This window comes from Bubalus bubalis, chromosome 6, assembly GCF_019923935.1.
Source record: "Bubalus bubalis isolate 160015118507 breed Murrah chromosome 6, NDDB_SH_1, whole genome shotgun sequence".
NCBI lineage: Eukaryota > Metazoa > Chordata > Mammalia > Artiodactyla > Bovidae > Bubalus > Bubalus bubalis.
The window spans coordinates 44,012,589-44,035,053 of NC_059162.1; the positions used below are offsets into that span (position 1 = coordinate 44,012,589).

The 22,465-nt window shown below is 38.0% G+C and overlaps 1 protein-coding gene across 1 annotated transcript in view; it reads right to left on the minus strand.

Moving 5' to 3' along the window:
* Window positions 1–2,501: 2,501 nt before the first annotated feature.
* The window catches only part of PLPPR4 (phospholipid phosphatase related 4), a 56,006-nt gene continuing 36,042 nt past the window's right edge, over window positions 2,502–22,465 (minus strand). Inside the window, exons 3-7 of the mRNA XM_006053086.4 lie at window positions 18,659–18,788; window positions 16,175–16,370; window positions 14,064–14,121; window positions 13,164–13,337; window positions 2,502–6,379 (exon numbers count right to left, since the gene is read on the minus strand). Of these exons, the coding sequence (XP_006053148.1) occupies window positions 5,051–6,379; window positions 13,164–13,337; window positions 14,064–14,121; window positions 16,175–16,370; window positions 18,659–18,788 (1,887 nt within the window). The 3' untranslated portion in view covers window positions 2,502–5,050. The remainder of the gene's footprint in view (window positions 6,380–13,163; window positions 13,338–14,063; window positions 14,122–16,174; window positions 16,371–18,658; window positions 18,789–22,465) is intronic.

A 22,465-nucleotide genomic window follows, 5' to 3' on the forward strand; every position in this document is an offset into this window, starting at 1 on the left:
GTTTACTGTTATTGAAGTTTCTACTGTTGAGTTTTGAGGATTTTTTATATAGTCTAGATTTGACTTTAAAAAAATAACCCATAAGGAGAAAAGATAAATTGAACCTCATCAAAAATAATAACTTTGCTCTTTGAAAGACTCTACTCAAAGGATGATGGATAAACTACAGACTGAAAACAAAAATATTTGCAGACACATATCTAACCAAGGACTAGCAGCTAGTCTTTGTTCTATATCCTAAAGATTTTCTCCTATATTTTTTTCTAAAAATGTTTTAGTTTTACATTTTACATTTAAGTCTTTGACTTATTCTGAGTTCATTTTTTTTAATACCTCTTTTTATACTCTGGTGGCTCAGATGGTAAAGAATCTACCTGCAATGCAGGAGACCGGGGTTCAATTCCTGGGTTGGGAAGATCCCCTGGAGAAGGAAATGGCAACTCATTCCAGTATTCTTGCCTGGGAAATCCCATTGACAGAAGAGCCTATTGGGCTACAGTCTATGGGGTCACAGAGAGTCAGGCACAACTGAATGACTTACACAAACATACATACCTCCAGAAATATCTGTGATTATTTAGTTTAGATGCAGAATGGGAAAGACTGGGCTGGAGGTGGAATGAAATTAGTTTACCTAATACTCAAAACCACATATCTTATCTCAGAAGGATATCACAGACTAGAAGTTACAAACTACAACATGGGAATTTGTTGGGGGGAAAATTCCTCTTATAGAGAATATCTAGCTTTCTTTCTATAAGTTAGTGTGTGTGTTTGTGTGTGTGTGTTAGTCACTTAGTCATGTTCAACTCTGCAAACACATGGACTGTAGCCCTTCAGGCTCCTCTGTCCATAGAATTCTCCAGTCAAGGATACTGAATGGTTGCCATTTCCTTCTCCAGGGGATCTTCCCAACCCAGGAATAGAACCGGTTAGTAGCCAGGTGTAAAGTGTCAGGAGGTGATTGAGAGAAAGGGAGATTATACATGAATATGATTTCATATTTTTTTCTTCTTTAAACTCATGCACCTACTTGTCAACTGTACTATTTTTAAAATCTAACCCTAGAGTTTAGCTAGGTTTTTCTCTTAGGCTATGACTGAAAATTTTAATGAAGAAGGAGTAAAGGAGACAAAATGAACACTCAATAAGTTTGTTAAATAGAATTGGTGGCAGAACTATAGCTTTGCTCAGTTTGCCCCTCCTTCTCATTGATGATAGTGAATAAACACTAGCAGTTAGGGACTTCTATTGACCATTGTATGGCCAGTGAAATGAGAATCATTTCTGTATCAGAGGACTCATCTAGACATTTTGTTTTCTTGTTTTTTTCTTTCTTTTTAACTATTAGGAAGCATTGTCCCTGGGAATCTCCCATTATTGGGTCTCATCTGTAATATCGTATGTGCTGTGCTTAGTCACTCTGCTGCTGCTGCTAAGTCGCTTCAGTCATGTCTGACTCTGTGCGACCCCATAGACGGCAGTCCACCAGGCTCCTCTGTCCCTGGGATTCTCCAGGCAAGAACACTGGAGTGGGTTGCCATTTCCTTCTCCAATGCATGAAAGTGAAAAGTGAAAGTGAAGTCGCTTAGTCACGTCCAACTCTTTGCGACCCCATGGACTGTAGCCCATCAGGTTCCTCTGTCCATGGGGATTCTCCAGGTAAGAATACTAGAGTGAGTTGCCATGCCTTCCTCCAGGGGATCTTCCAACCCAGGGATGGAACCCATGTCTCCCACATTGCAGGCAGATTCTTTACCATCTGAGTCAGCAAGGGAGCCTACAATATCATGTACTATGACTGAAATCTATATTTCCTTCAAACTGTAGCATTTGATCTTAGAGCATGGTAGAAACTTTCTACAGAATAAAGACAGGAGACATTTAATAAGCAGAGAAAATGAAACACTCAGTCACAAACAAACCATTACCCATTTTCCAGGCCACATTTCCCTTTTAGATTAAACCATTTCAATTCCTTTTGATTTCCTTCAATTATTTTAATTAAATTACTTTCTGAATAATGAATTTCTATATTCAATTTGAATATGAAATAACCCATAGATATCAAGTAAAGACTTGACCTGTAAAAGGCATAAATGATATGGCTTTAATGATAACTTCTTATGTGTATAACCCAGAAACCACTCACCTGATACCTCATGAGAAATGTATTACGATCAGGGTTACTTATCCAATCATAGTGTAAGGGGTACTTACACAAATGATTCTTTCCTATTTTCTTTTTCAATACTCTGTAACATTGATATGTGAAAAATCTAGGTCTAAATAAATTTAAAAGAACTTCTTTAATAAGCATAAAACCAAAATTCTAAATGATAAGGAAACATTAAGTCATAGTTTGAGAAGCTTTTCCTTCTTAGTACAATACTTTCTTCTAATTATAATCAGTTCTGGGTAATTCTAATTTTTTCAGCTGTTTTCCTATAAAGTATTATCAATTCACACTCTGTTTGAAGTAAAAGACCAAAATGCTCCAATTTTGATGAAGAAATCTAATCTTTATTTCTATGATGTTAGCACAATATACTCACACAATAGCTCTGATCTGTACTTAACAAAATACATTATAGCACTTTACAAACTTTATCAGTTTGGAAAACATTGCATAACATTTTATTAAACACAATACTTTATATATATATCATATATATCTTCATAGTTTTATTTACTTTAAAAAGATAATTAACTCTCTTTATTCAATACTTGGTTTTATCAATAAAGCACAGCCTAACAAAGGAAGAAGTGCTCTCATTAGCAAATAAGATAAATAGAACACTAAGAAGAGATACCACCTGTTAGTCTCATTTGTTTTAAATTAAGGTACCAGTGGAATGTAAACAAATAATTCTTTGTAATCTTTTGTTTACAAAAGATGTGTTATCAAATACACATGCAGAGGTCTGAGTTCTAGCGACCATCATTATATATTTCCTTAACAATGTGGTACAATTTAAGTCATTAAAAACTGTAGCCTTTGGCACTTTGAGTAGAAAAAGAATATATCAATATTCATGTAAAGGAAAAAAAAAAAACTTCAATGACTAGAGAAGTACTTTAAAATCTTTTGTTAAGAAATAGGAAAGATTAGCAAATATCATACTGCACCTGAAATGCTGCAGCTTTTTTTTTTTCTTCAGAGCACTAAAACCAATCCACCTTTCTCTCTATAAACTGGCAAAAGCCAGTAGGAGTGTCATAATGGTGGTGGTGGTGAGAAGTGGGGAAGGCAACATTTTACTCCCACTCCCCTCTCTGAGAAGGAAATTGCCAGAAGGGATATAGTTGAATCTATTTTATTGCCAGAGTTTTCAATTCTGATGGTTTCAGCTAAATCCCTAATGCCGTAGGAGGTTGGTTACTCTAGAAAGCTCTGTCCTTTTCCAGGAGAAGTTGATTAAGAATGTGGTACTTACTCATCTCTGAACAACTACTTCTGCTCTCAGTGAAAATTGAACTGAGATAAGATTAACCAGCATTGTTGTTACCTTTTGTCCCCGTGGCAATCATGAGATGTACATCAGAATTCTTAGGAAATGGTGTAAAAAGGTTAAATGCGAAATTACAAGAACCAAATATTTCTTCATACTTAAAATTTTAAGTTGGAAAAACACCTCAAAATGTTTTGCTTTTACTTTCTTCTTATTGACAATATTGGTTTCCATTGATTTAAGTTGAAGGCTTCATTCAAGATAGGTAGCAAAAACTGTTATTTGTATGTTGAGCACAAAAACTGTGCCTATCTATTTTGAAGAAATACATTCTTAATGTACACTGTGAGATATTTTTACTTATCAATTGTCATTTTTTTTTTTCAGAGTCATCCTGTTAGTATACAAATAACAAAATATTTTAGAGAAGATGGCAAAACCCAACCACTGTGACTCTAACTGGTTATCAGGATATCAAAAAATGTTAATAATCTGGAACAAAATGAAAATTTTGGATTACTTAAGTTAGAAGTTTAAGCCAGCTGGCTGGAAACATCTAAGGTTAACATATGATCAACACTGCTGGCAGAGTAACCCACAATGTCAAGTTTTGGTTCATATTTCTTGTTTATAAATTCACAGCAGTATATTTTGCTCAAGGAATATCAACTGTTATTTCTGCATTAAAAATAGAACATATCTATAACATAAAATTTTAAATCAATAAATAAAGGAGAAGCCATAAAATGCAAAATATGATCACATCAATTTCAAAAAACTCTAAAATAATATTTTTAATTATGCAAATTTACTCACTAAAAACAGATTTTTCATTAGCAGTAACTTGAAATAAACAGTAAACAGCAAAAAGCTATGCAGAAAAGTACTGGTTATTCCCTTTCACTGAAAATATCCTTATAAATTTTTGTTGTTGAAGAAAGCAAACTTTTGAAGAAATGCACAAAACCTTTTCATTTTTTGACTGTGACAGAGCCACTACAGAGAAGCCGCAGGGTGTCCTATTCTAACACAAAGAAGCCAACATCTTCTTAATAACAGTAGCATTTCTTTGACAAGGAATTGCACACCACTATTTCACAGCTAAATAGAAATTGAGAGTTTACACCATATATGTACTATAATAATCAGCACCACCCATATTGAGCTTTTGGTGCAGATTCTGCAAAATGAATATATAATACTGCATGGCCTCTGCTGCAGGGAAAACGTGTGTTCTGGATTCCCACAGCTAATTATAAAGAAAACCCTAAAGTTGGCACATTCAGGAAGTACAATAGTATACACTGAAGGAAACCACTTTCTTTTGATATTGCCCTCTGCAAACGTTTTGCGTTTGAAGGTAGGTCTTAGGAAGAGTTCACATTATCGCATGAGTTAGGTTCTTGCATTGTGCTTTTCCCTTCCCTTGATGTGAAGCCTACAAGCTTGGGTGGAATAGTTCTCGAGAGTCAGTGAGTCGCGGGCTGATGGTGGATACTCTAGTTTGGTGAGAAGGTTCCCGATTTGCTGGAACAGAGCACTGGTAGAATCAACACTTTGTCTCTTGGGGTGACTCAAGTGATTTGAATGACTATCACTCAATCCTTATAAGCCCGTGTTGGGGAGGTTCCCTTGTAGAAGATATTCCTTGTGTTTTCGGGGCTGTTGCTCCTTTCAGGGATTAAAATGATGTTGCCCTTTCTCCGCAGGGTGGAGTCGCGGGAGGAAGAAACGGACAGAGTCTCTGAACCGATTTCGCTGCCCTCTACCGGGGTGACGCGGATGGTGGTGATTCCGTGGTGGTGATGCTCACTGTTGTCAATGTTGCTTCTCTTTCGATCTCCGGAACCAAAACTGTCTTTCAGGGACTCACAGCTTTCTGAGTCCCTGTTGAGATCGTTGAGCTCGTACGTTTGGCGAAGGCTGCCCTTTTCAGGGGCTTTCCATTTCCAGGAGCCACTGCCTTCGCCTTCGGTGGACGGGATCTGTATGATGGGCCTGTTGTTCTCCGGGTGGGCCTCAACCCTCACGATCCCACTGGGTTCGTGGTCTGTCAGGGTTTTGTAGCGGATGGAGCCGGTGCAGGAGACCGTGCTGCCTTCAGTGTTCTTGGGGCTGCTTTGGAGGACACCCTGCTGCTTAGACATGGCTATGACTTGCATGATGCGAGGCTGGCTGTTGCTTCTGTTACAAGCCACGGTCTTCTCCGCAGCTTTCAGCCACTTGGCCCGAGCAGAGCTGCTTTTGGGGGAGGTGCTTATGTTTTCCTGCGTCTCTTCTGGGATGTGTACTAGCTGTGAGGACCCGGGGCGGGACTGAATGGACACTCTTGGTCCCCCAGGCATGCTATTATTACACCCAGGGACGGTGCCAGGCTGGATCTTGAGGTACTGATTGCTGCTGGGAGCGTGGTGGTCTCCATTGACCCCCACCCTGGACGGCTCCGAGCTTGATCTCATTTCAATGGATCTGGGTGGTGACTGTCCCGGCTCGGTCTCTATAACCTGCAGAGACAGCTTGCGGCTTTCATTCTTGTTCTTCCACTGGGTGAGGAGCTGCTTGGATCTAGCAGAATCCATCGAGGCATGAATGCTGGCGTTTCTTCTCACAGGGTCTTCCACGGATGGGGTGTTGGCTCTAGGCAAGGTATTGCTGAAGGTAACCATGTTCTCCTTCCCCATGGGGCTCCGTGGAGTGATGATTTCTACATCTGCATTTGCCCTTTTGAGGTTGGTCAAGGAGCTAGCATCTCTATGATTTCGGTTCAGGATGCCTTCAGTGTGAGCAATTCCGTCAGTGCTGCTACCATTTTTAGCAGCTAAAACTCGGCTGGGGTCTTGATTGAGGTCTGTCAGAGACCTGAGGGCTTCTCTGTGCTGAAACACACTCTCTTCGCTAGGCAGAAAATTCCCCACAGCATACAGACCCTAGTGTCGGGAGAAACAATAAACATCAGGCACCAGACGACATGGTTACTGAGAGTTTGCATTGGAGGATGTAGTGAGGCACATAAAGATGTGTTCGCTATACCCCACTGACACAAACAACCAAAACTAAAAGTACAGTTACTCAGGAAATAATTGTAAGTTATATCATCAGCCACTGAACTAACTCTTCAGAACTATAAAGTCCATTATTTTTCATTATTAGTTGGGTTTTCTCTCCTTTCTCCATCCCACCAGATGTTTTGGACAATCTTATCCTCTGTATTGAGAAGAGAAGTCAGACAATGAGAGAAATAAGGGCATTCTTCTGTTTTTCTTTTTAAAATTTATTTTTCAATTAGATGGAAATTGCTTTACAATGTTGTGTTGGTGTCTGCCATGCAACAACGTGAATCAACCATCTTCTGTTTTTTCAAAGCAATTCATTTTCCTGGATTTATGAACTGCTTGTTGAGTGACACCTCAGATGGCTTAACTGATGTACTTTCCCTTCCATTTTCAGTCATACCTCATGATGGTACGATTGAAATCATACCATTCAATCATACCTGCATGTGGAAATGCAGAACAACAAATCATTCATAAAATATGACATAGGTTTTGTATTGAGGTCAGAGACACACATCCTCGCAGCTGACACGGAGCTCAGCACTGTGTGCACAGCATTTTACAGAGTGTTCTGGGAAAAGAGGGCAGAAACTGTCCCTATATTGGGTTCTAAGTTTTTTTCCACCTAAAACCTGATCTTCAGTTTTGAAAGTAATATTTGATAAGCTCAGTATTATTACACTAAACTTAAGCTGAATTTTATTTAATCTTGTCTTCACACTCAGGTGATCAAAATTTTTTTTTTTTTTTTTTTTAGATTTTGGGGATAAAAATCTGATAAAGGCTAAAGATCAGATTCAGAATTTTTTAACCTTTTGACATGCAGAAGATCTAATACCTGCTGAATTATCAGTTTTTGAGATGCTTAGTTTAGAGATAAGAGCAAGAAGCAGATAACTATTTGCGTGTTAAGCTCAACAGAAGGGAGCCACTGTCTAATTTTCAGACCAAACCAAAGGAATTCCACAGATGTGATATTTTGTAGAGTGCCTAACAATGAACAAGGGCATAGGCTTAAAATGGATAAATTAATAATTTCAGGGCAGAGTGTAAACAGGAACAGAATAAAGTCAGTCTTCTCCCTCTCCAAGTATTTCAATTCCTGGCTAAAATCTTCTTCTAAATAATACCTATCTATGTTCTCACTACAAAAGTTTTCAGGGTAAACAATCTCTATCTCATGTTCCATTAATAATTGTATTTAAATTCATACATCTAGGACCATCTTCCACCAGACTGTACATCAGTTCAGTTCAGTTCAGTTGCTCAGTAGTGTCTGACTCTTAGCGACCCCATGGACTGCAGCACTCCAGGCTACCGTGTCCATCACCAACTCCTAGAGTTTACTCAAACTCATGTCCAATGAGTCAGTGATGCCTTCCAACCATCTCATCCTCTGTTGTCCCCTTCTCCTCCTGCCTTCAATCTTTTCCACCATCAGGGTCTTCTCTAATGAGTCAGTTTTTCCCATCAGGTGGCCAAAGTATTGAAGTTTCAGCTTCAGCATCAGTCCTTCCAATGAACACTCAGAACTGATTTCCTTTAGGATGGACTGGTTGGATCTCCTTGCTGATCAAGGGACTCTCAAGAGTCTTCTCCAACAACACAGTTCAAAAGCATCAATTCTTCAGCACTCAGCTTTCTTTATAGACCTATTCTCACATCCATACATGACTACTGGAAAAACTATAGCCTTGACTAGACGGACCTTTGTTAGCAAAGTAATGTCTCTGCTTTTTAATATGCTGTCTAGGTTGGTCATAACTTTTCTTCCAAGGAGCAAGCGTCTTTTATTTTCATGGCTGCAGTCACCATCTGAAGTAATTTTCAGATCAGATCAGATTTTGGAGCCCCCCAAAATGAAGTCTGCCACTGTTTCCACTGTTTCCCCATCTATTTGCCATGAAATGATGGGACCGGATGCCATGATCTTAGTTTTCTGAATGTTGAGTTTTAAGCCAACTTTTTCACTTTCCTCTTTCACTTTCATCAAGAGGCTCTTTAGTTCTTCTTCATTTTCTGCCATAAGGGTGGTGTCATCTGCATATCTGAGGTTATTGACATTCTCCAGGCAATCTTGATTCCAGCTTGTGCTTCATCCAGCCCAGCGTTTCTCATGATGTACTCTGCATAGAAGTTAAATAAGCAGGGTGACAATATATAGCCTTGATGTACTCCTTTCCCAATTTTGAACCAGTCTGTTGTTCCATGTCCAGTTCTAACTGTTGCTTCCTGACCTGCATATAGGTTTCTCAAGAAGCAGGTCAGGTGGTCTGATATTCCCATCTCTTGAAGAATTTTCCACAGTTTATTGTGATCCACATAGTCAAAGGCTTTGGCATAGTCAATAAAGCAGAAGTAGATGTTTTTCTGAAACTCTCTTGCTTTTTCCATGATCCAGCAGATGTTGGCAATTTGATCTCTGGTTCCTCTGCCTTTTCTAGCTTGAACATCTGGAAGTTCACAGTTCACGTATTGCTGAAGCCTGGCTTGGAGAATTTTGAGCATTACTTTACTAGCGTGTGAGATAAGTGCAGTAGTTTGAGCATTATTTTGCATTGCCTTTCTTTGGGATTCGGAGAAGGTGATGGCACCCCACTCCAGTACTCTTGCCTGGAAAATCCCATGGACGGAGGAGCCTGGTAGGCTACAGTCCATGGGGTCGCGAAGAGTCGGACACGACTGAGCGACTTCCCTTTCCCTTTCTTTGGGATTGGAATGAAAACTGACCTTTTCCAGTCCTGTGGCCACTGCTGAGTTTTCCAAATTTGCTGGCATATTGAGTGTAGCACTTTTACACCATCATCTTTTAGGATTTGAAGTAGCTCAACTGGAATTCCATCACCTCCATTAGCTTTGTTCATAGTGATGCTTCCTAAAGCCCACTTGACTTCACATTCCAGGATGTCTGGCTCTAGGTGAGTGATCACACCATTGTGATTATATGGGTCGTAAAGATCTTTTTTGCACAGTTCTTCTGTGTATTCTTGCCACCTCTTCTTAATATCTTCTGCTTGTTAGGTCCATACCATTTCTGTCCTTTATGGAGCCCATCTTTGCATGAAATATTCCCTTGGTATCTCTGATTTTCTTGAAGAGATCTCTAGTCTTTCCCATTCTATTGTTTTCCTCTATTTCTTTGCATCAATCATTGAGTAAGGCTTTCTTATCTCTCCTTGCTCTTCTTTGGAACTCTGCATTCAAATGGGTATATCTTTCCGTTTCTCCTTTGCTTTTCACTTCTCTTCTTTTCACAGCTATAACCTCTACCTACATTGTTCAGAATTCAGTGCCCAGAACTCAGCTTAATAAATATAGTTGTTTGAGTCCTTGTTATGATATGAGGCAAATAGTTATTATCCTCATTGTATAGATGAAGAATCAGGCTTCTGAATGGCTACAAAATTGGCCAAATAGCAGAAGAACTGAGATTCGAGTCCAAACCCTTGGGACTCTAAGACACCATGAAAATCAGACATATACAGACAGTGCATGAACTGGAGAGTGACAGTTCTCAGTCTTATTCTTTAACACTTGTTGCCAAAGAACACTCCCAGGACAACCCAGGCTTATGCACAGTTCCTGGCACACATTTTCATTCGATGGCTTTCTCCTTCACTGAAGAAAGTATGAGTAGGAAGTATGAGATCTGAAGTGACAGTCCTGACTATGCCACTAGTATATAAAAATGAAAAAAATAAATCATTGCTCACTTTAATATGTTTCCTGTTTTTATAAGCTTTTTTTTATTAATCCTTTTCACAAGTATTCCAAGATCACAAGATTTAGAACTGCTCCAACAGGCAGTTAATTTTTATTTCTCTGTAGATCCTCTTAGTTTCTTTCATTATGGCCTTTTCCTCTGCATGCTACTTGCATATTGGTGATTTCCTGGCTCCTTTTATTCTTCAGTTCAGTTCAGTTCAGTCGCTCAGTCGTGTCTGACTCCTTGCAACCCCATGAATCACAGCACGCCAGGCCTCCCTGTCCATCACCAACTCCTGGAGTTCACTCAAACTCATGTCCATCGAGTCGGTGATGCCATCCAGCCATCTCATCCTCTGTCGTCCCCTTCTCCTCTTGCCCCCAGTCCCTCCCAGCATCACAGTCTTTTCCAATGAGTCAACTCTTCGCATGAGGTGGCCAGAGTATTGGAGTTTCAGCTTCAGCATCAGTCCTTCCAATGAACATCCAGGACCGATCTCCTTTAGAATGGACTGGTTGGATCTCCTTGCAGTCCAAGGAACTCTCAAGAGTCTTCTCCAACACCACAGTTCAAAAGCATCAATTCTTCGGCGCTCAGCTTTCTTCACAGTCCAACTGTCCCATTCATACATGACCACTGGAAAAACCATAGCCTTGACTAGATGGACCTTTGTTGGCAAAGTAATGTCTCTGCTTTTGAATGTGCTATCTAGGTTGGCCATAACTTTCCTTCCAAGGAGTAAGCATCTTTTAATTTCATGGCTGTAATCACTATCTGCAGTGATTTTGGAGCCCAAAATAATAAAGTCAACCACTGTTTCCCCATCTATTTCCCATAAAGTGATGGGACCAGATGCCATGATCTTAGTTTGGAAATTTGGAAGACTCAGCAGTGGCCACAGGACTGGAAAAGGTCAGTTTTCATTCCAAAGAAAGGCAATGCCAAAGAATGCTCAAACTACCACACAATTGCACGCATCTCACACGCTAGTAAAATAATGCTCAAAATTCTCCAAGCAAGGCTTCAGTAATATGTGAACTGTGAACTTCCAGATGTTCAAGCTGGTTTTTAGAAAAGGCAGAGGAACCAGAAATCAAATTGCCAACATCTGCTGGATCATGGAAAAAGCAAGAAAGTTCCAGAAAAACATCTATTTTTGCTTTCTTGACTATGCCAAAGCCTTTGACTATGTGGATCACAATAAACTGTGGAAAATTCTTCAAGAGATGGGAATATCAGACCACCTGACCTGCTTCTTGAGAAACCTATATGCAGGTCAGGAAGCAACAGTTAGAACTGGACATGGAACAACAGACTGGTTCAAAATTGGGAAAGGAGTACATCAAGGCTATATATTGTCACCCTGCTTATTTAACTTCTATGCAGAGTACATCATGAGAAACGCTGGGCTGGATGAAGCACAAGCTGGAATCAAGATTGCCTGGAGAAATGTCAATAACCTCAGATATGCAGATGACACCACCCTTATGGCAGAAAGTGAAGAGGAACTGAAAAGCCTCTTGATGAAAGTGAAAGAGGAGAGTGAAAGAGTTGGGTTAAAGCTCAACATTCAGAAAACTAAGATCATGACATCTGGTCCCATCACTTCATGGGAAATAGATGGGTTAACAGTGGAAACAGTGTCAGACCTTTATTCTTAGGACCTGGCAATTTTATATATTCCCATAACTATAATGGTATTTCCACCTATAATGTTCGTGATTTCCAAATCTATCTTCCACCAGTCATTGCTCCTTTAAGTTCCAGACCCAACTATTCAACTGCCTATTGATCTTTAAATTCAGCTTGTACACATCCATTCAGTCAGCTCATGAAGTCACCATCTGCCGGTCTTCCAAACTAGAAACGTGGCCATTATCTCTCACTCCTTCTGTTCCCTCACCCTCCACAAAGACTTGATCATCATATGTCCATCTTTTTTCATATGTAGTTTCTTCAGCTTGAATGCCCTCTTCCTTTCTTTACCCTAAGAAACTCTCATGTTTTAAAAACATGAGTATAACTCTGTGAAGCCTTCCTTAGCTTCCTTAGGCAGTTTGCTATCCTCAAAGTACTTTGTTTATACCCTATTTTGTCATTTAACATATTGTAACCATTTATACTTTTCTTAATCTTTGCACTATAAACTCATAAATGATAAATCTTATTTATCAGTGCTGTGATGCTCAGTATAGTACCTGGCACACATCAGATTTTGAATAAATGTTAAGGTAATGAATGCATGAATGAAATGGACAATTTCAGTTCCCCATGCTGAAGATATTTCCCTTAAAGGAAGATCAGGTTTGGAAATGAAGGTTGCTAAAGAATTCAATGGGACTTCTCAGGTGGCACAGTGGTAAAGAATCCACCTGCCAATACAGGTGGCAAGAGACATGGGTTCAATTCCTGGGTTGGGAAGAAACCCTGGAGAAGGAAATGGCAACTCAAACCAGTATTCTTGCCTAAGAAATCCCATGGACAGAGGAGCCTAGCAGGCTATAGTTCACTGGGTCACAAAGAGTCAGACATGACTGAGCACAAACACACACAAAGAATTAAATATTAGCTGGATTACAGTTATATCCAGGTGCCACATTTGTGTTATTGGTCAAAGTATATAATTTTTCCATTACATTTCTACTCTCTTTAACTTACTTTCCTCATCTATAAAATTATACTAGTAATAGCAGTCTTTGATTTTTTTTTTGTTGGAGAGTGATAAGGGAAAATGTGATAATCTTTCTAAAATCATCTTTTCTGGCCCAATGTATGGTTTAATAAATGATTTTACTGAAAGTAGAATATACGTTTTGGCTTAGAATGGAGAAGGAGCCAGGGATTTTCTCATAGATATAAACTATATTGGAAGTAAATTATTATAGTGCAAGACATTTTGTGCATGTTTTCCTTTTTAAACTGTGCTTTGTTGAATAATAGTAAATTATTTACCAAGTACAGAGCAATTCCTCCTCCTATTAAAAAGCCACAGTAGACATCAACTGGGTGATTCTTATACTGAGTTATCCGTGTTAGCCCACAGATGATTCCACAGATGATAAAGGTGAAGACCAAGAGAGGTTTCAGAAGCTTAGAGGAATCCGTTAGTGTGGAATTGAAGTACATCTTTAAAAAATGAAAGAACCGGGGTAAGTATGTTTAAAAGGTCATTTTTTCCATTTCATTATAATCAAACAAAAAGGTAAACTCAAATCTCTGATACACTTGATGTCAATTTTATTATTCCTTTCCCCCTGCTATGGCTAATTTCTGTACCTGAAAAAAAAGGGATGCCTACAAAATTCATCAAATAAATAACGGACCACTTATGTGATTACACAAGAGTCTGGAAAAAAATTAAAGCAGTAGAATTAGCCTGATAACTGGTTAGTCTCCATGTTACTTGTCATTTAATTTCAATCCATTTTTTCACATAAAATCTAATAAACTATTATATTAATAAGATATAGTGACAATTCATTGCAGAGCATTTATCAACTTACACTCACGTAGAATTTGCTGTTACATAATGATTGAAACGAAAGTGTATGCTGTGTGTATATACTTAACACAATTCTTTTAGTTTTACAGTTTTTAGCATTCATGTACTTCACAGTACTCTCTCATGAAGTATAATATCACATTAAAAGAGATATGAGGCTAAATGAATACTATGACTGTGTCAAAAATTATCTTACTATTATATTGTTTATACTAAATTCTATTTTTTATGCCATTATACTCTTCTGTTATTACCCAGCTATAATATAATCTAATTAGTGTTTGGAGACAACACTCATTTCTCTGATTTTCTCTAGGACACAGTTTGATGAAAAAGACCCAGTTACTTACCGAAACGTACACAGCTGCAAAGGCAGCAAGGGTCGCATGTTGAGAAGGGAATGATTTTCTGCCAAAGGAAAAAGTCAAATTATGCCTTCTATTTCTGATACACTGCTAACAATTATCTCAAGAACACTGAGTGGTTAAAATGTTCAACTAAAAAGCTGCAAGGTAATAAGCAATAACTTTAATTTCTGTTTGATTTTCTGCAGAAAGATCTGAGTGATAAAATAAACACTGTTAATCACTATTAGTATTAAAGAAGAGTAGTGATATACTTTCCAATATAAAGTGTTAGCTTTCTAAGGGATCACTTCTTTATACCATTGGAATGCTGGTTGAAATTAGAAATGGGGTGGAAAGCATTATAACTGTTTATTGGTGTTATAATTATGTCAGGTTAAAGTAAAAGCCTATAAAACCTAAGATTTTAATGCTTTTAAACTTTCTCTATGCTCCTAAATATATGGTTTCATTTACATAAATATTTAAAAGAATAATTACATTCTCACAGTAGTAGGTCTAGAAGTGTTTTTTACACTTTAGAAAGCATAGGGAAAAAATCTAATTTTAGCAAAATGTTTCTCTATCCCACTTTAAAATGACTATTATCTCAAGAATCGCAAAGTATATTGTTTTGTTAAATAAGAAGCAAGGTGCGAGAGGTAGAACAGAGGACTGTGAAAGGAGAACAGAGATCTTTTAATGAATAAAAAATGGGAAAAAATTCAGTTTTATTAATGACCTCCTAATTATTTGGTACCCAATAAAATGGACTACTATTCAGCACAGACAAGATAATGTAGAAAAATTGAGAAAGAATATAGAATATAAGTCTTAAATGTAAGTTCAAAATTAATTGAATTGAATGGACCATATGTATATAATTATATAATATCAGGTTCTGATTCTTCAAGTGTATTTAAATTATTTTTGACTCTTAAATCAATCTTTGGGAACTGACTGAATGAAAAATAAAATTCTTATATCAGTCTTTTGCTGCTTTCACCCTTCTGTAACTTATTTCTTTTGAACTTCTCTTGCCATCTAAGTTTCTGTCTTTTTTTTTATTGATTGAAAACAGTTTAATGCTTTGGTAATTTCTTAAGCTTTTCAGTTTTTATTTTCTGAAATGCAAGGTCAGGAGCTGTACAGACTTTCTGGGTTTATTCAGAGGAGACACATGCAATCGTAGATGCTATTTCTTTTAAAACTCTACCAAGAGGAAAATTCATATGATTTCTTTTTTAATAAAATATGTAACGGAGCTGGAAATATCATATATAGTCTTCTACTTAAGTCACTACATGACACATACTGATTATAAGCCGTGACTAACTATAAACATCTAAAATAAACCAATTTGTGATAACCTAAACCCATAATTCAGAGAAGGCAATGGCACCCCACTCCAGTACTCTTGCCTGGAAAATCCCATGGACAGAGGAGCCTGGTAGGCTGCAGTCCATGGGGTCACTAAGAGTCAGACACAACTGAGCGACTTCACTTTCACTCTTCACTTTCATGCATTGGAGAAGGAAATGGCAACCCACTCCAGTGTTCTTGCCTTGAGAATCCCAGGGATGGGGGAGCCTGGTGGGCTGCTGTCTATGGGGTTGCAGAGAGTTGGACATGACTGAAGTGACTTAGCAGCAGCAGCAGCAGCAAACCCATAATTCAATCCCTGGGTTGGGAAGAAAGAGCCCCTGGAGAAGGAAATGGCAACCCACACCAGTACTCTTGCCTAGAAAATTCCATAGATGGAGGAGCCTGGTGGGCTACAGTCCATGGGGTTGCAAAGAGTCAGACACAACTGAGTGACTTCACTTTCTTTTTTTCTAAACCCATAATTAGTATAGAGGAGATTATAGAACATGACTGGGGTTTGGTGATATGAAGTTGAGTGGAATGAATATGGGGCTGAAATTTGGAGAGAGAGGAGTTGGAAGGAGCCACCAATGGGTTTCTATGGTATCATCCCTAAAGAGATCACTGAATTGAAAAGAAAAATAAAATCCAAGTCATTGTGATTGAAAAGGGTATGCCTATGATGATACCCCAAGCTATTAATGAACAATAAAAACACCAACATGGAAGTTTTCATAATCTCCATTTCTAACCTGCCGCTGTTGATAACTGTAAGGTCAGATCCTGAGCAAATGTCTTCTACAATGTAGGAATTCTCTTTGCAAGACACATTCAGAGAGGTGTAGTTTGGCTTGCACACAGTCAGAAAGTACGGTGCCTGGTAGCCTGTGGAGAGCTGGATGATGTCTGTGATAAGAGCTGTAGAGCAGAGTCCAAAGATATGAACACCTATAAGGAAAAGGAAAGAACCTGTTACCAAGCTAGCACTTGATGCCAGTGTGGTGCCATCATCAATCCTGCGTATTACACATTAACATAACAACCTTGACATCTACTGTGATCATTTTCTCTGAGTTTATTTCAGGAAGATAGTGAAGAAAATTTCTAAACTTCCAAACAGATGCTAAAGGCAATGAGTATCTCCAAAGTTGTCATTTGAAGGATTTTTGTCTGTTTGGTTATATCAGGCCAATTCTTAATATTATTAACTGTAGGTCACTTGACAGATACCTGGAACATGTTAAGATGACAACTGTGTGATTTGAAAAGGATTCAATACGGGGAATGAAGCAAAATTCAAAATCACTATAAACTGCTTAGCAGAATTGTACTCCCAGGTCTCTCTCCCCAGTAGTTCCTCATCCCAGCCACAGTAGGCAAACCCTACTGGATTGGTTCCTGGTACAGATGACTAGCATACCAGGAATAACACATGTATACCTGTGGCGGATTCATTTTGACATTTGGCAAATCTAATACAGTTATGTAAAGTTTAAAAATAAAATAAAATTAAAAAAAAAATAAAAAAAATAAAATAAAATAAAATTTCTATATAAGACTCAAAACAAAAAAAAACAAAAAAAAACAAAAAAAAACAAAAAAAACAGAGAAGACAGCAAGCCAGCCCTATGGTGAAAAAAACAATCATACAAGTACCGGGCTGTGGGAGGCTTCCTTCATTTTGTAATACAGAAATGGCATTCTTAAATCTCTTGATTAAGTTCTTTCTTTTCTCTTCTGGGACCAGTTTGAAATCATAAACTGACAAACCCTGATGCAGGCTTGTACATTCGAACTCCATTCTTACTTCAAGTTCCTTGCCTGGTCTTATCCTTGGGAGTCTAGCCTACCTGCTCCCTCTACACCCTGGAGTCATTCTGACTTGAGATTCTGATTCACGATTTGCTCATAGAAATCACTGTGACAGGCAGCCAGGTAACCTGACAGTGTTCTCCTTCTGGCCTGGCCCCTTTTGCATTTTCCTTCTCTGCCTGTTGTCACCTAACAACCACTCTCCCAGTTCTTTCTCCACTTATTCACCTCAGATTCGTGACCTTGGACCTTTATTTCTATATTCTAATTCCTAGCAGCATGTAAGATCTTGGGGAGGGGTATGAGTAAGTGAGGAAACCTACCCACCTCTAGGCCCCCAGGGCATGGGCGTGGTTGACTCTGGGACTGGGCTCTCCAGGATAAGATGGAGCATCCTCATAGTCATGAGGTTTTTCAGAGAGGTTATGTGCCCCTTTGCCACGGCATTGTGTTACATTAGGAAAACCTCCTCTGAGATCAGCTAGATGTCCTGAAGTTTTACTTCTTGGTCTTAGTTCATGATCCTGGTAAGGGGATTATTCTTGCTGTACAGTCTTTGTGGAGCAAAAATGTGCCTTTCTTAGTGGGGCAGAGTCTAGGGCATGATTTAGACCAGATTTTTTTTTTCTCCAGTGGAAGAGGTGATGGTACTTAATTTTCTATTAGGTATTAAATGAAGCTACCTATTCCTTTGAACTGAGAGGTTACAGGTGAAAATAACTTTTTGCTGATTTACTGGGAATGAATTAAAACATTCACAGTGGTGTGATGTACTGTGGCTTGACTTTTCAATTCAGTTAAAAAGAAAGGTCTGTGACTCAAATAATATTAAGATAGTCACATGCTAATCAGAAGAGATGAAGGTTTAGATGCTCATTTGACTCTGACACAGGCCTATGGATATTCTGTAGGTCTCATAAAAATAGGAGGTAGAGTTAGATGATCTAACCAAGGAAAAATAGCCTTGATGCTGTGCTGCATGGTGACATTTCCATGGACAGTAACTTCTGGATGAAAACACCGCAGGACAATTGAAATGGAATCACTGATGTGGCTAAAGTAATTTCTGAAGGGTTATCCATTTATATTGGTCTGCTGATATTTACTCTCCATTTTAAAAAATGAACCCAGATCCAAGAAACCATTTTAAAGTAAATTCATGATTCTACCAGAGCTAAGACAAAAATAAACTGAAATGCATGGCATACTGGCTCTCAAAACAAGGACCTTAACTATAACACATTGTGGATACAAAACTTAAATTAGGGTGTTTTTAACAGTTTTTTTTTTTTTTGTATAATGTAAAATTCATCATGTACCTGACACTATACATCTAAATTACAGCTTTAAAGATAATATCTGTAATTAAATATAACATTTCTATTTGAAAAACATTTTCTTTCTTTGTCGTTTCCCACACCCACCAACGAATCTGACGGCTCTTCTAAGGAACGAGTTGAAGTTGCAGCCTCCAGCGTTAATGTTGGGCTCCAGGCCAACCCCATTCCTTCTTTTGGACAGGCAACAGTACAGGATTCCTTCCCCTACCATAATCTGTGAAGACAAGAGGGTATTCAAAATGGATTCAATGGGTGCAGATGAATTATATAAGTTATCTCTTACATATGTATGCTCAGTTGCTCAGTCGTGTCTGACTCCTTTGAGACCCCATGTACCGTAGCCCGCTAGGCTCCTCTGTCCATGGGATTTTCCAGGCAAGAATACTGGAGTGAGTTGCCATGCCCTCCTGCAGGGGAAGTTATCTCTTAACATGCCATCAATTAAATTAAGTAAAGAGGTACCTTTTGTAGGCACTTTAGAGATGGGAGGATTTCTCCTGAGTATTTGCAGAAGCAATGAGAAGTAATCAGGGCATTGTAACTAGCGTAGTTGGATCTTCTGTGCTCCTACATACTGGTCAAAATTGTGATAGCATCCTGGCATTGCAATGTGGTTGCAGCATCCAGACTTTGGCCCTATGCCCAACAATACCCAGTGTTACTTAGCTGATTAATCACATGGTGACTGATTCTGCTCTGATGCTTAGAATCTTGACATTTTATCCTTAAAACTATGAAAACAAGATGCCCAAGGAGAGAATAAAATAAGTACCAGAGTTAGAATCAGGAATATTTTATTAGCATATTATTTCAATAAAATTTGGAATTGGGCAGAAGGATCACCCATGTAAAGCAGACATGAAAGTAGAAAGGTTCAATCTAAAGCAGAGCTATCTGCTAAAATTTTCTGTGATGATGGACATATTTTCTGCTTTGTCCAATATGGCAGCCACTATTGAGCACTTGAAATAGCACTCTTGGCTATTGAGCACTTGAAATTTTTTGCTACTGCAATCGAGGAGCTGAAGTTTTAATTTCATTTCATTGAACTTAGTTAATTATTTAAAATGTAAATCAATCAGATTTAAACTGAAATAGTCACATGTGGCTAGTAACTATCCTATTGGAGAATGTAAATTATAAGAGAATCTATCTAGGTAAGCAGTAACATTTGGATGAAAATGCTCCAGGACAACTGAAATAGAATTTGATGTGGTTGATTTCTGAAGAGTTATCCATTCATACTGAGTAATGTTGAGTAATGGTGGTTCGGCAGTAAAGAATACTCCTGCAATGCAGGAGACTGCCTACAATGTAGGAGACATGGGTTCAATCCCTGGGTAGGGAAGGTCCCCTGGAGAAGGAAATGGCAACCCACTCCAGTTGCCTGGGAAATCCCATGGACAAAGGAGTCTGGTGGGCTATAATCCATGGGGCCCAAGAATCAGACACATCTTAGCAACTATACCAACTACCACTACCAGTGAGTAATACGTCTTAAGAATGAAATATTTAGAAAATACACAGTATTCAGTAAACAGAGGACCATACTTATGATAAGGAACAGCACACTTGCTGTTGGATTCTAAGACACAGGACATCAGTGAAAAACTCAATACATTTAGGCATCATTTCCGTCAAGAACTTTCCCTTGAATCCCTTACTATATCCTAAACTGAAGTATGCCCCCTTCCATGTGGCTCCCTTAGTATCTTGTCCTTCCCTCTAGCATAGCTGGATTATTTCTCACTTGACTGTGACCCTCTGCGGGGAAACCATCTTTTTGCTTTACCTTTTATTCTCACTGTCTAGCACAGTGCCCTGCATTGCGGGGTTTGCTTTTGTGACCTTCACTGTGGGATTCTCATTGGCTAATTACCTTGGGCATTTGGGCTGGTGGTTATTAAGAAAAGTAAGACTTGAAATAATGTGGTTTTTTAAATGCAAAAAATCAAATATTGGGGGTTACTGTGCCTCAGAGATTATTGTGAAATTAGCATCAGTATGGCTAAAAATGTGGAAGTGAGAAACTGGGAACAGGCAGTCCCTTAGGTATAAGTGATCATGTCACTTTAAAGATTATCACTGTGACTGGGAACTGAAATATATTTTCCAAGGAAAAGTTCCCAGTTCTCAACACCTACTTAACATTTATTTTATAAAGTACTTAAAATTTATGATTTTTAAAACTCATGACTAAATCTATGACCTTATGCTTCAAATGTTCTGTCTGATATATTTAGTTCCATATGGTGTGTGTACAATTATAACGAACCTTTATGTGTATAAAAACAATTTTCTTAATAAAATTCTACCAATAACTTTAGAAGCGTGAAAATCTTGTGGCATACACTGATAAACTCCTTTATGGATAATTATATAAGTAATCAGAAGGAATTTTTTTTCAAATCATTGAATACTAAGTTAATTATACTTTTTGAAAAATACCATACTACATTATCACTTCAAGTTAGACATAGAAACACAAAAGATTCTATAATATTCTGCACAGATAGATGTGACATGTTGCACCATGCAAGTAGAATAATATCATGATTATCCCAAATTCATCATTTCAAGAAAATTAACCACTCATTTCTGAAATGTGTCCTGAAATGCATTGAGAGGCTCATTTCATTTTCATTTCTTTAATAATAATTCTGTGGATAATTTTGTTTCTTTTTAATTATACATGTAAATAGTGATTCACATATTATCCTTGAATGCTAAAGTATGTAAGAATTTATTTGTTTAGTGTCATTAGGGAAATGCTTCTTGTCATATAACACAGCAGTCATTATCTCAAGTGACCTGGAAATTTCAAGAGTTTTCATTTATTTGCTTAATAAGCACAAAACTCATATGTCAGGAGAGTGCTTTCACACCCTGCTTTGATTATGGATGGAGGTTTCTTGTCAGTATTTTGACATCATCCAACTCTCCCACTCTCTAAGGAGCACATTAATTTTCTCTTCACACTACTATTCATTTAACCTTGACCTACATGTCACTGTATGCATTTTCAAAATGATTTAATTTGCTTTAAAGAGAGAATTCTCCTCAGGGAAAGGACAGTTGTTTCCTGATATATTTTCAAATATGCTTGCTTGTCTCCCCATTCTGAATGACATGCTGTTGTGATGCAATATGGTTTCAAGGATTAGGTGTTGACAACAAAATTATTTGTTGCTGTTGTCATTTGGAAATAGAAAACAGTATATGACAAGTATCTTCTCACAATATTCTGTTTATGCCGTATACAATCCTGAAAAGAAACAATACCATTTTGTGCATGTCAGATATCATGGACAGGTTTTTGAAAGAGATTCTAAAGTGACTGTTTCAGGGGAGATGCAGAGAGGAAATACATTGCTTATTATTATATGGACACTGCCCTTGGAAAAGCCACTTAAAGGAGAGTATATACTCTCCTAAAGCTAAGGTTACCTCCCAGAAACAATAATACATTTCAATACAATTCTTCTATAAAACTGGATATGCTTACCCTTTAATCCCTTTATTTCCAGGGAAGAGAACATACACATGTTTTCTATTCATATAGATTTCGGAAAGATTTATGATAAGCCTCAATATTCTGTGCTATTTTCCTTGAGGATCTCCAAAGGACTAAACAAAATGCTTGTTTCATTATCACTTAAAAGTAAGTTAAAAGTTAATGTTAAAGATGAAAATTTAAAGACAGTTTCAAAAAATAAGAATATACATTTCACAGACACAAAAGAAGTTTTATAATTTTCTGTGTAACAATACAAAGGCAGGTAATTTTTAAAATATCTTTCACAGCATCAAAAAAAAAAAATCTGAGGGGCTTCCTTGGTCCAGTGGTTATGAGTCCACCTTGCAATTCAGGGGACACTGGTTTGATCCCTG